Source organism: Chiloscyllium plagiosum, unplaced genomic scaffold (assembly GCF_037043375.1).
Source record: "Chiloscyllium plagiosum isolate Xiang-an unplaced genomic scaffold, Cpla_swu_hap1 HiC_scaffold_42, whole genome shotgun sequence".
In the NCBI taxonomy this organism is placed as follows: Eukaryota; Metazoa; Chordata; class Chondrichthyes; order Orectolobiformes; family Hemiscylliidae; genus Chiloscyllium; species Chiloscyllium plagiosum.
The window spans coordinates 35,147,782-35,161,916 of record NW_028270180.1 but is presented as its reverse complement, the minus strand read 5'-3'; the positions used below and the strand labels follow the sequence as shown (position 1 = coordinate 35,161,916).

At 42.4% G+C, this 14,135-nt stretch overlaps 1 protein-coding gene across 6 annotated transcripts in view; it reads left to right on the top strand.

Annotated features, from left to right (window-relative positions):
- The window catches only part of herc1 (HECT and RLD domain containing E3 ubiquitin protein ligase family member 1), a 483,062-nt gene that overhangs the window by 408,814 nt on the left and 60,113 nt on the right, over positions 1–14,135 (top strand). For all 6 annotated transcript variants that reach the window (XM_087981970.1, XM_087981969.1, XM_087981967.1 and 3 more), the window contains exons 60-65: positions 4,732–4,905; positions 5,269–5,562; positions 11,035–11,100; positions 11,190–11,315; positions 12,366–12,504; positions 12,934–13,115. In XM_087981970.1, the coding sequence (XP_087838096.1) occupies positions 4,732–4,905; positions 5,269–5,562; positions 11,035–11,100; positions 11,190–11,315; positions 12,366–12,504; positions 12,934–13,115 (981 nt within the window). The remainder of the gene's footprint in view (positions 1–4,731; positions 4,906–5,268; positions 5,563–11,034; positions 11,101–11,189; positions 11,316–12,365; positions 12,505–12,933; positions 13,116–14,135) is intronic.

Sequence of the window (14,135 nt, the reverse complement as noted above, 5' to 3'; positions counted from 1 at the left end):
AGAGAGAAAGCAGAAGGGCTAAGCTATAGAGGGTCACGAGGTGGCTCTGGCAGAGAAGGTAAATGAGAATCCAAAGAGATTCTACAAGTACATGAATGGCAAAAGAGTAACTAGGGGGTGAATAGGGCTTCTTAAAGATCAACGAAGTCATCTACGTGTAGAGCCAATAGAGATGGGTGAAATCCTAAATGAATATTCTCATTAGTATTTACTGTCGAGAAAGGTATGGATGCGAGGGAACTTGGAGAAGTAAATAGTGATGTTTTGAAGAGTGTCCATATCACAGAAGAGGTGGTGATGAAAGCCTTAAAACGCATTAAGTTAGGTAAATTCCCAGGACTTTGTGGGAGGCTAGGGAGGAGAACACAAATGATAATTGTCTCATCGACAGCCATGAGTGAAGTGCCTAAAGACTGGAGGGTGCCTAATGTGCTGTTATTTTTAAAACGTTGCATGGAAAATGCCTGGAAACTACAGATCAGTGAGTCTGATGTCTGTGGTGGGTAAGTTATTCAAGGGGATTCTGAGAGACAGGCATTTGGAGAGGCAAGGATTCATTTTGCTTCATCCACGGTAAATCATTTCTCACGACTTTGAGTTTTTTTTGAAGGGGTGACTAAGAAATGTAGATATGGTCAGTGCGGTAGACATTGTCTGCATGGACTTCAGCAGGGCCTTTGACAAGGTACCGCATGGTAGTTTCCTGAATAAGGTTGAATCTCACAGGATCCCGGGAGAGCTAACCAATTGGATACAAAATTGGCTTGACAGTAGAAGACTGGTGGTGGAAGAGGGTTGTTTTTCAGACTGGAGGCCCATGTCACAGGGATCCTTGCTGGGTCCACTGTTATCATCATTGATATAAATGATTTAGATGAGAATTTAGGAAGTGTGGTTAATAAGTTTCTGAATGGCAGCAAGATTGGTGATGTCTTGAATAGCAAAGAGGGAGATTTGCTCATGTGGTTAGGGAGGGTTTAAACTAATTTGGCGGGGGGGGGGTGGGAATCAGAGCTAAATACCTGAGAGGGGGGCAGTTGCAGATGGGATAGTGACAGGACGTAGTGAATTGTCAGGAAGGTTTCCCATGTGATGAAAAAAGGGATCGGTTAAAGTGAGTCTGCTTTAACGCAAGGAGCGTCAGAAATAAGAGTGACTAACTTAGAGCATGGATCAGTACTTGGGACTACGATGTTGTGGCCATAACAGAGACGTGGGTTTCACAGGGACAGGAATGGTTGCTTGATGTTCCAGGGTTTAGAATTTTGAAAAAGAACAGCGAGGGTAGAAAAAAAGTAAGGGGTGTAGCATTTGCTAATCAGAGAGTGTGTCACATCTACAGAAATGAAAGTTGTTGAGGAAAGTTTGCCTACTGAGTCAGTATGGGTAGAAGGTAGGAACAGCAAGGGAACAGCCACCTCATGGGGTTTTTTTTTAACAAACCCCCTAATAGCAGTAGAGAGATTGAAGAAGTGACAGGTCGGAAGATTTTGTTATGGGTATTTCAATTTTCCCAATATCGACTGAAACCTCTTTAGTGCAGATGGTTAGATGGAGCCGTTTTGGCCAGGTGTGTTCAGGAGAGTTTCCTTACTCAGTATGTAGACAGATTGACAAGGGAAGAGGCCATTTTAGATTTGGTGCTCGGCAGTGTGCCAGGACAGGTGTCAGATCTCGCAGTGTGAGAACACTTTGGTGACAGTGATCACAACTGCCTTACATTTACCATAGCCTTGGAGAGGGAAAGGAGCAGTTACCAAGGGAAGATATTTAATTGGGGGGAAAAGGAAATTATGATGCTATCAAACAAGGATTGGGAAGTACAGACTGGGAGCAATAGTTACACAGAAAGGGCACAGCAGACATGTGGAGACTATTTAAGGAGGAGTTGTTGCTAGTGATGCACGAATTTGTTCCTCTGAGACACATAAGAAGGGGTAAGATTAAGGAGCCTTGGATGACAAGAACAGAGGAGCTTCTCGTCAAAAGGAAGAAGGCAGCTTACATAAGGTGGAGGAAGCAAGGATCTAGCACAACTTTAGAAGATTACAGGCTTGCTGGAAAGGAGCTCAGAAATGGACTGAGGGGGCATGAAAAAGGCTTGGCTTGATGTATTAGGGAGAACCCAAAGGCATTACACTCATACGTGAGGAATAAGAGAATGATCGGGAGAAGATAGGGCCAATCATGGAACTTGTGCGTGATAGGGGAAGCCCTAAATGAGTCTTTTACTTCAGTTTTCACTAAGGAAAGGGAATGAGAATTCTGAGGAGCTGGGATGATGTGCTGGAAATTTTGGCAATCCCAGGGCCAGACCAGATTTATCCTAGGCTGCTCCGGGAAGCGACAAAGGAGGTTGCTAAGCTGCTGGTGAAGATCTTTGCTTCCTCCCTCTCCATGGGAGTCGTACCGAGGATTGGAAGGAGGCGAATATTGTTGCTGTTTTCAAGAAGGGTAATAGGGAAATCCCTGGCAATTATAGACCAGTCAGTCTTACGTCTGTGGTCAGCAAAGTTTTGGAAAGAATTCTGAAGGTTGGGTTTATGACTATTTGGAAAAGCATAGCGTGATTAAAAGTAGTCAGCATGTCTTTGTGAGGGAGAAGTCATTCCTCACAAATCTTATTGAGTTCTTTGAGGAGGTGACGAGACAGATCGACGAAGGTCGAGCAGTGGATGTGGTGTATATGGTAGGCTCATTAATAAAGTCACGAAGTATGGGATACAGGGAGATTTGGCTATCTGGATTCAGAATTGGCTGGCTGACAGAAGGCAGAGAGTGGTTGTAGATGGAAAATATTCTGCCTGGAGGTCAGTGTTGAGTGGGGTCCTGCAGGGCACTTTTCTTGGGCCTCTGATCTTTGTAATTTTTACAAATGACCTGGATGAGGAGGTTGAGGGGTGGGTTAGTAAATTGCAGATGACACAAAGGTTGGACGTGCCATTGATAGTACCGAGGGCTATTGCAGGCTGCAGCGTGACATAGACACATGCAGAGCTAGGCTGAGAAATGGCAGATGGGAGTTCAACCTGGATAAATGCAAAGTGATGCATTTTGGAAGGTTGAACTCGATTACTGAATTTAGGATTAAAGACAGGATTCTTGGCAGTGTGGAGGAACAGAGGGATTTTGGTGTTCAAGTACATAGGTCCCTCAAAGCTGCCACCCAAGTGGATAGGGTTGTTAAGAAAGCATATGGTGTTTTGGCTTTCATTAACAGGGGGATTGTGTTTAAGAGCCGCAAGGTTTTGCTACAGCTCTACAAGTCCCTGGTGAGACCAAACTTAGAATATTGTGTCCAGTTCTGGTCGTCCTATTATAAGAAAGATAGAGGGTGCAAAGAAAGTTTACCAGGATGCTGCCTGGACTGAAGGGCTTGCTTTATGAAAGAGGTTGACTAAGCTCAGACTTTTCTCTCTGGAGAGGAGGAGGAAGAGAGGTGACCTGATTGAAGTATACAAGGTAATGAGAGACTTGGATAGAGTCAATAGCCAGAGATTCTTCCCCAGGGCAGGATTGACTGGTACAAGGGGTCATAGTTTTAAGATATTAGGAGAAAGGTTTAGAGGGGACATCAGAGGAAGGTTCTTTATGCAGAGAGTTGTGAATGCATGGAATGTGTTGCCAGCGGTGGTGGTGGAAGTAGAGTCACTGGGGACATTTAAGCGACTGCACATGGACAGCAGTGAATTGAGGGATGCGTATGTTAAGTTATTTTATTTTATGTTAGGATTAATCCTCGGCACAACATTGTGGACCAGATGACCTGTTCTGTGCTATACTTTTCTATGTTCTAAAGTTATCTGGAAATGAGGCGAGATCTTGATCAACTGGGCCAGTGGGCTGAGGAATGGCAGATAGAGTTTATTTTAGATAAATGCAAGGCATTGCATTTTGGTACGGCAAACTAGGGCAAGACTTACACAGTCAATGGTAGGGCCCTGAGGATGTTATAGAACAAAGATATCTTGGGGTACAGGTTCATAGCTCCTTGAAAATGGAGTCACAGGTAGACAGGACAATGGAGAAAGCTTTGGCATACCAGCTTTCATTGGTCCGAGCATTGAGTGCAAGAATGTTGCAGCTGTTCCAAGAATTTGTTGAGGCCATGTTTGGAGTACTGAGTGCAATACTAGTTGCCCTATGAGCGTGGTCAGAGTATTGATGGTCAATTAAAATTTTCTTAATGTTTAAGATAAAGATTTGAAGGAGATTTTTTTTAGATTAAATTACTTAGTGTGGAAACAGGCCCTGCGGCCCAACAAGTCCACATCGACTCGCCGAAGCGCACCCACCCAGACCCATTCCCCTACATTTACCCTCCCCCGCCCCCCCCCCCCCCCCCCCCCCCCCAACATTTACCCCGGCACCTAACACTAAAGGCAATTTAGCATGGCCAATTTACCTAACCTGCACATTTTTGGACTGTGGGAGGATACTGGAGCACCCGGAGGAAACCCACGCAGACACGGGGAGAACGTGCAAACTCCACAGAGTCAGTTGCCTGAGGTGGGAATTGAACCTTGCACATGCACTTTTGTTTGGTTGTTATTCTGAACCTTTATGAAATATGCCTAAGAATTGGGGTTCCATCTATTGATCTGTCAATGGCATGTGCAAGTTGTGAGCAACTGCCTGACTGCTGACAAGTGATTAAGTAGAATGATTTAGTCTCTTCTGTGTGAAATGTCTACTGTAATGGTTGCTCTTTTTTTCTTACTGACTAACTAGGATGTGTTGGTAGTGAACTGCCCAGCTGAATGGATAGCTGCAAATCATGTTCTGGCAACATGTAGAACTTCACTGAAAAAACAAGGAGTTGTTGGCTTAAGTATGGCACCATGTATGAGGACCTTTCTTGAAAGGCTGCCAGTGATGTTGCAAGAGCAATATGCATATGAAAAGGTAGTAAAAATAATAATATTGAAATTAGAATGAAGTTATAATATTATTATATGCCAAAACCTGTTGGTAACATTATAATGCAATAAAATTTCTAATATTTGGCACACACAAGGAATGGAAGGTGCCAGTTACATGATGGGATTGTGGCCAGAAACAATCATAAATCCCATCAACTAGATTTGATCAAAAGGAGAGAGGGAGAGGGAGAGAGAGATGATCAAATGATCAATTCTTAAGAGTAAGAAAACCTAGTCGCGTTGTTTGGTTGCATAAGAATTTCAGATAACAATGGTACCTAATAATGGGGTCTTATTAATTTGAAAGACTTTGCTATGCCAGCTAATGACATCTTTTCCCTTTCAGCCTCATGTCTTATGTGGAGACCAACTTGTTCACAGTCCATACATACAGTGTCTGGCCTCCTTAGCTGTAGGTCTTCAGCTAGATCGACTCTTGTGTAGTCCACCAGTGCCACCTCATCATACTAGTTGCCCCCCTGACCCTGCGAACTGGAACTCCTCAGAGTGGTCCTGGTTAGAATGTTTCTCCACCACTATTAAGGCTGCAGAAGCATTAGCTAAAGGAGGGCCATTCCCTGAATGCTTCACTGTTCCAGATCTAGAGCCTGCACCAGAAGAAGAACTATGTCATGTGATGGTAAGTTAGACAAATCATTAGCTTGTGCATTAGGGATGCAAGGTAGGGAAGGAGGGGGAAAGGATTAACCAGATGCTTAAATGTCTTTACAAGTAAAGTAGGATTGTGCTGAGTGCATTGCCACCTTCTTGCATTACTGGAAACATTACGCTGTTGGTACATGAATAATAAGCTACTGCTCGGCATTCTGAGGCAGAACAGGCCATTTTTCAATGTGACGGCAGGTGTGCACATAACAGAACCTCATTGAAATACCAGAAAATGATTTGATGAAATCACTAGCTAACAGGAAGAAGGATTTGTACATATGGCCTAGGTGACTGAAGACAGACAAAGCTTTGGAAGAATATCAGGAATGTAAGACCAACCTGAAACGGGAATTAAAACGGCTAAAAGAGGTCATGAGATATCCTTAGCGAGCAGGGTTAAGGAGAACCCCAAAACCTTTTATTCATATATAAGGAGCAAGAGGGTAACTAGGGAAAGGGTTGGCCCACTCTAGGACAAAGGAAGAAAGTTATGCATGGATTCAGAGAAAATGGGTGAGATTCTCAATGAGTACTTTGCATTGATATTCACCAAGGAGAGGAACATGACGGATGTTGAGGTTAGGGATAGATCTTTAATTCTTGATAAAGTCAGCATAAGGAAGGAGTAAGTGCTGTGTATTCTAAAAGGCATTAAGGTGGACAAGTCTCCACGTCCAGATGGAATATATCCAAGGTTACCAAGTTACCAAGGGAAGCGAGGATGAAATAGCTGTGGCTTTAACAGATATCTTCGCAGCATCCTTGAACATGGGGGAAGTCCCAGAGGACTGGAGAATTGCTAATGTTGTCCCCTTGTTTAAGAAGGGTAGCAGGGATAATCCAGGGAATTACAGACCTTGGAGCCTGACATTAGTGATAGGGAAGCTACTAGAGAATATACCCATTTGGAAGAAAATGGGCTTATCAGTGATAGGCAGCATGGTTTTGTGCAGGGAAGGTCATGTCTTACATACCTAATAGAATTCTTTGAAGAGTTGACAAAGTTGATTGAAGAGGGAAGGGATGTAGATGTCATGAACTTTAATAAGGTGTTTGATAAGGTTCCCCATAGTAGGCTGATGAAGGTGATGAAGCCGTCTGGGGTCCAGGGTGTTCTAGCTAGATGAATAGAGAACTGGTTGGGCAACAGGAGACAGAGAGTAGTAGTGGAAGGGAGCTTCTCAAAATCGAGACCTGTGACAAGTGGTGTCCCACAGGGATCTGTGCTGGGATCACTGTTGTTTGTGATATACATAAATGATTTGGAGGAAGGTGTAGGTTGCTTCATTAGCTAGTTTGCAAATGACACTAAGATTGGTGGAGTAGCAGGTAGTGAAGGGGACTGTCAGAGAATACAGCAGAATATAGTTAGATTGGAGAATTGGGCTGAGCAATGGCAGATGGAGTTCAATCCGGACAAATGCGAGGTGATGCATTTTGGAAGATGCAATTCAAGAGCAAACTATATAGTAAATGGAAAAGTCCTGGGGAAAATTCATGTACAGAGAGATCTGGGTGTTCAGATCCATTGTTCCCTGAAGATGGCAATGCAGGTCAGTACAGTGGTCAAGAAGGCATATGGCACGCTTTCCTTCATCAGATGGGATATTGAGTACAAGATTTGGCAGGTCATGTTACAGTTGTATAGGACTTTAGTTTGGCCACATTTGGAATACTGCATACTGTTCTGATTGCCACATTACCAAAAGGATGTGGATGTTTGGAGAAGGTGCAGAGGTGGTTCACCAGGATGTTACCTGGTATGGAGGGTGCTAGCTATGTGGAGAGGTTGAGTAGACGAGGATTATTTTAATTGGAAAGGGGGAAGTTGTAGGGGGACCTGGTTGAAGCCTACAAAATCATGAGAGGTGTAGACAGGGTGAACTTTTTCCCAGAGTGGGGGACTCAATTACTAGGGGTCACGAGTTCAAAGTGAGAGGGGAAAAGTTTAAGGGAGATATGCATGGAAGTTTCATCATGCAAAAGGTGATGGGTGCCTGGAATGTGTTGCCAGTAGAGGTGATAGGGGCAGGATGATAGAATCGTTTAGGATGTATCTCGACAGATATGTGAATGGACAGGGAGCAAAGGATTACAGATCCTTAGAAAACAGTGGGCGGGTTTAGATGGAGAATCTGGATTGGCCCAGGCTTAGAGGGCCGAAAGGCCTGTTCCTGAGCTGTAATGTTCTTTGAAAAATGTTAGTAACATTAAATCCAATGATGACATGACCTCATTCTGCAAAAGTAATCTCTTCAAATTCACATACCAAGTGCTGTTGGGAAGGTAACACTCTGATTTTGACTCCATGACAGTGAAGGAACAGTGATATGTTATTAAATCAGAATGGTGTATGGCTTGGAGAGAAATTAATAGATGGTGGTGTACCCACATATCTTGACCTTTTCAGTGATAGAGGTCATCGATTCAGAAGTTGCTTTCAAAAGGGCCTTGCAAATTTTTCCAGAGCTTTATGAATATGGGATTCACTGCCACTGAAAGTCAGTCGTGGAGGGGGTGAATGTGTAAAATCGTGGACGGTGTGCCACTCAAGTAGGATATTTTGTCCTGGTTTGTGTTGAGCTTCTTGATTGCTGTTGGAAACTATTGGAGCTAAAGACCAATGAACCCCCTGGTACTCATGGGGTGCATCTTAAGATATTTAAAATATCTGAAATAGAGGATCTACTGGTAGTAATTTCCAAGAACCCTTAGATTTTGGAAATGTCCCCGAGGTTTGGAAAACTGTCTACCAAACATCTTTATTTAAAAAGGGAAACAGACAAAAAAGGTCTGTTGGCTGAACATCTGTTACTAGGAAAATGTTAGAATCCATTATGAAGAATGTGATAGAGTATTTATGTGCATAATATTATCAAGCAGAGTCAGCATGGCTTCAAAAAGAGGAAATCATGCCTGTCAAATTTAGTAGAATTCTTTGAGGAGATAGGAGTCTGCAGACGAATGTAAACAGATTAAACAGGAATGTAAAGACTTGACAGGAAAAATGTGAGGTTATGCACTTTGGCAAGAAGAATAGAGGAGTTGAATATTATTTAAATGGAAACCTATCCAACAAACCGATTTGAGAATCCTCATACATGAATCACACTAGGTTAGTATTCAAGTTTGGGGGTAATGGGCAACTCAATGAAATGTTTGCTTTTAGTTCAAAGGGAATAAAGTATAAGAGTAAGAAGTTTTTCTGAAACTATATATGGCACAAGACAGACCACATCTGGAACATTGTGAATGATTTTGAGCCCCTTATCTAAGGAACAATTTACCGAGCTTGGAGGCAGTCTATAGAAGTTTCACTATGCTGATCCCAGATATGGAAGGACTGTATTGTGAAGAGACATTAACTAGATTGGGCCTGTATTCACTAGAATTGAGCAGAGTGGGTGGCAACCTCATTGAAACATGCACGATTGCAGGAAGGAAAAACAAAATAACTATGGATGCTGCATATCTGAAATGAAAGCAAAAAAATGGTGGAAAATCTCTGCAGGTCTGTCAGCATCTGTGAAGAGAGAAATCAGCCCTGAAAAAGGGTCACTGGACCCGTAACACTAACTCTGATTTCTCTGTACAGATGCTACCAGACTTGCTGAGATTTTCCAGCAATTTCTGTTTTTGTTCAGGATTTCTGGGGAAAGTACCTTTCCAAATGCAATGCCTAGGACCAGAGGGCATAATCTCAGAATACGAGGCCTCCTATTTGAGACAGAGCTAAGGAGGAGTTTATTCTCTGTGGATAGTGAATCTGTGGAATTCCACAGATTAGCCTGTTGAAGCTGGGTCTTGGAGTATATTCAAGAGTAAAATATACAGATTTTTTTAATCAGTAAGAAAATCAAGGGTTATATGGAAAAGGCAGAAAAGTTGAGTTGAAAATTATCAAATCAGCTGTGATCTCCTTGTATTTGATTGGCTGAATGTCCTACATCTGCTCCTGTATCTTCTGGTTTTATGATCTAATCCACGCTGACAGTTCAGTCTTCGACTAAGTCAGTGCTGCATTATCATTGCAATGGCAGGCTTTCCCCAGCAATGAGAGGTACCCAGGTGGTTGAAGTCCTGCCCACCAAGACTTACCAACTAATTCAACACCAACAGCTCTATTGGAGCAGTACAAGTGGAATACAGTGTCAGCTACTGAGATGACACCCACCAAAGGCCTAGGGTTGTTGCTGAATCCTTGGCCACAATTAAGTGATGGTGGGAGGGAAATCATGGAGTGGATGTGGCAGATGAGTAAGGTTAGGGTAAGGACATGAGATGGCTGTCATGGAATTCCCCATTCTAAATACCAGGTAGTTTGATCAGGCTGTCAGTGCCTTCGGACAAGTTACCTCTCTTTGGACACCGCAAGTAACCATCTGTGAAGTTTTCTTGTGGGTGCTCCTCACATGGTGATCCACCTGCCTGATGCTCAATTAATTGGGTATTAGCCTTTACATGGGGAGTAACTGATCACTTAAGAGGCTGAATTGCCACCAGAGCAGGCATCGTTAGGCCTTCCCAATTGAACTTAATAGGATTTGTATGGGAAGGTAGTGGGCTTCCTACCCAGTGCTCTCCCATTCAATTCAAGTTCACCTCAGGAAAGAGCCTTTAATTCCATTGCACCCTTAGACTGGTGAGAATACGTCAGCTGGCAATGCTGTAAAGGTAGGGTTGCTTTTAACCATTAGATTTGTCTGCGAGTTTGATGCTAATTTGAGGTTCCTTCTCAATAGGAGTTAACTGCTTCTACACTCCCTTTAATATGCTTGGTTTCTGTAGAGCAAGGAGGTCATGCTGGAGTTATACAGAGCATTGGTCAGGCCACGGCTGGAGTATTGTGTGCAATTCTGGTCACCTCACTACAGGAAGTATGTGATAGCACGAGAGGGATTACAGAGGAGGTTCACCAGGATATTGCCCGGGATGGAGAAATTGAGCTATAAGGAGAGACTGGATAGTCTCCGATTGTTTTCTTTAGAGCAGAGAAGACTGAGGGGGGAACATGGTTGAGGTGTACAAAATTATATGGGGTATAGACAGGGTGAATAGAGAGCAGCAATTCACCTTGGTTGAATGGTCCATCATGAGAGGGCATAATTGTAGAATAAAGGGCAGGACATTGAGCGGTAATTTGAGAAAAAACATTTTCACTCAGAAGGTGATGGGAATCTGAAGTGCATGCATGGGAAATTAATGTGAGCTGGAACACTTAATCTTTAAAAAATATTTGGAGTAGCACTTCAAATATCGTAACATTCAAGGATATATGGCAAGTGCATGAAGTTAGGGTTACCCTGCCTTTAGTGGGTAGTTATGTCAGTGTAGACATAATGGGCTCAAGGGCCTTTTCTGCATTGTATGCTTCTATGAACCTATGAATAAAAACTGAGAGCTGCATATGCTTTATGAATACTTCCATTTTTTACAATTATAGGATAATAGTAAATGGTTTGCTGGAATGGATGAACAAATTATGTCGTGGGCATCATCACGACCAGAGGTAACTAATTATTTTTTGCTCCTACATTCTAAACACTCGTTTAATGGTGCTGTAAAGTTTTTAAAAAATCATCTGTCACACTTGTTTAGGACTGGCACCTTGGTGGAAAATGTGATGTTTATCTTTGGGGAGCAGGGCGTCACGGGCAGTTGGCAGAAGCTGGAAGAAATGTAATGGTACCAACTACTGCACCTTCTTTTTCACAAGCTCAGCAGGTATAGTAAAATAATTATATTGGTATTTCAATTTAAATTGTTAGTGTAAGTCCACCATGCAATTAAAAGAAATTTACTAAAGGAGAACTTCAAGCAGGGATTACTACAAAAATGTGCAAAGCTGATTGAAGGCTTTCTAAACGTTAAATCATTAGATTCCTAAGTGTCTTGGTTTACATTGAAGTGAGCTTTGTATCACGCTGACTTCAACAAATTTTCTTTTTATAAACCTTGAGAGGAAAGATGTTTCATAGCTCTATTATTATGACCTGTGATGATGCTGCTTCTTTAACAAGGTTAGATTGCCCTTTTTTTTCAGGAGGTGGTAAAGACTTGGGCTCCAAAATGTCTGGGGTTAGCTTCTTGAGAAGGCTTTCAAGTTTAAGCAATAAACACTTGTATAATGAAAGGGGAGTGCCCAGATCTCCCAGCTCAGCTTTTCTCTGGTTTGGTTTGGTTTGGTTTTAGCAAGCAGAGTAGTGAAGCTGCTGGACCCAAAGAAGTAGGTTTATGCTGATCCTCCCTCTCTGACATCTCTCCTATAAGAACCTGTGTTAGATTTTTCCATTTTTGGGAAGTGGTGTTTTATGGGGATTGCTGCAAATATTTGGAACAGAATCATTAAGTTCAAATAATCTGTTGGGTTTTTGGTTGGATTACGTTATTCTTTATTCTGTTCTCTTTTGTTTGTGTTTCATTCGGTAATCTTGCCAATAAATTCTATTTTGTTTAAAACTAAGTGGTTGGGCCAGCTGTATTACTCCTGGAATATCCACTTTACACCTCCTTAAAACAACTAGCAAAGTTAGGGTCCGGGCTACTTTCTTGAAATGTTTTCAGGGATGTCTGGCCTGGCCTGGTTGTGATTTTCAAAATGGAAAGTAAATGATAATTCTGCGGCAACAGTTCAGTTTTTCCTTCTTAACTTTTGGATCACTGCTGAGATTTGATATAGAGTTGATTGGAAATAAAATGTGTTTCAGTTCTCTTTGACAAACATTACCATCTGAACATTTTCAATAATTTTATTTACTTTATTTGCTATTGCAGGTAATTTGTGGGCAGAACTGCACTTTTGTTATCCAGGCTAATGGAACAGTAATGGCATGTGGGGAAGGAAGTTATGGTCGGCTAGGTCAAGGAAATTCAGATGATCTTCATGTATTGACTGTCATTTCATCGTTACAAGGTACACAGGCTTATTAGGGGAAATCTAGAGCTATAACAACTTAAAAATAAATTCTTGAAGATGAGTACATTTTTTTGGAAAAATTCAGCAGGTCGAGCAGCATCTGTGGAGAGAAAACAGAGTTAACGTTTCAATTCTAGTGACCTTTCTGAAACACACAAAAACAGAAAATATTGGAGGAACTCAGCAAGTGAAAGTCTGAAGATCACACAATGGTCACTGGATTTAAAACATTAACTTTGTTTTCTGTACAGAAAGGCTGCGAGAAGTGCTGATTTCCTGTAGCAATTTCTGTTTCTGTGTTTCAGATCTCCAGCATCGGCAGTTCTTTGTTTTATCATATAAAATTTTTTTTTTTGGCAATCAATGAAATTGCTAATAGCCACATTTTCATTAATGTGATTCTCATTGCTTATGTGTGCACTACAGGGTTTGTAGTAACACAGCTGGTGACTTCCTGTGGATCTGATGGACACTCTATGGCTTTGACAGAAAGTGGTGAAGTCTTCAGTTGGGGTGATGGGGATTATGGGAAATTGGGCCATGGAAATAGTGATCGACAGCGCAGACCTCGGCAGATTGAGGCACTTCAGGGAGAGGAGGTCGTTCAGGTGAGGTTGTTAGATTATTACTAATTGTGGATAATGTAGATTAATGAATAACTAGGTTTGAATTTGGCTTTGGACCATTTAGAGTAAGATTGATCTTGATATTTGTATACATCTTCCACCTGAAATCTTGCGTAATATCCACCATGCCTGTCAATAATCAACATCTTAATTGCTGCTCTGGCGAGCTCCAAAAATCTCTCAAAGTGACTCTCACTAACCTTAGAGATTTTCGCTTAACAAACTGCTCTGAGATACTTTTGCTTATCTCTTGGACCAGGGCTAGGAACACAAACATTGTGCCACAAGTATGCTTCTCACTATCCTTAAATTTTTATGTAACCTATTTCTCCTAATCAAATGGTTTGGAGATGTTATTGCACATCACTAGAGAAGGTTGGACTTGAGCTCAGGCCTCCCAATACAGGGGCAGCACAGTGGCACAGTGGTTAACACTGCTGCCTCATAGAACCAGAGACCCGAATTCAATTCCACCCGAGGGCGACTGTCTATGTGGAGTTTGCACATTCTCCCCGTGTCTGTGTGGGTTTCCTCTGGGTGCCAGTTTCCTCTCACCATCCAAAGACTGGTGGACTGGCCATGCTAAATTGCCCAGAAGTGTTCAGGGATGTGTGGGCTAGCTGTATAAAATGCAGGGTTATGGGAAGAGGGTAGGGTAAATGGGTGGGTTTGGGTCGGGTGCTCATTGAAGGGGCAGTATGGACATGATGGGCCGAATGGCTGGCTTCCACACTGTAGGGATTCGGTGATACCATGCACCACAAAAGGACCCCACATCCAGGATCTAAATAACATCAGCCGTGGGCCGACAATTGTAAAACAATGTTCATGTCACAAAATTACCAGATAGAACATAGAACATAGAACATAGAAGAATACAGCGCAGTACAGGCCCTTTGGCCCTCGATGTTGCGCCGATCCAAGCCCACCTAACCTATACTAACCCACTATCCTCCATATACCTATCCAATGCCCGCTTAAATGCCCATAAAGAGGGAGAGT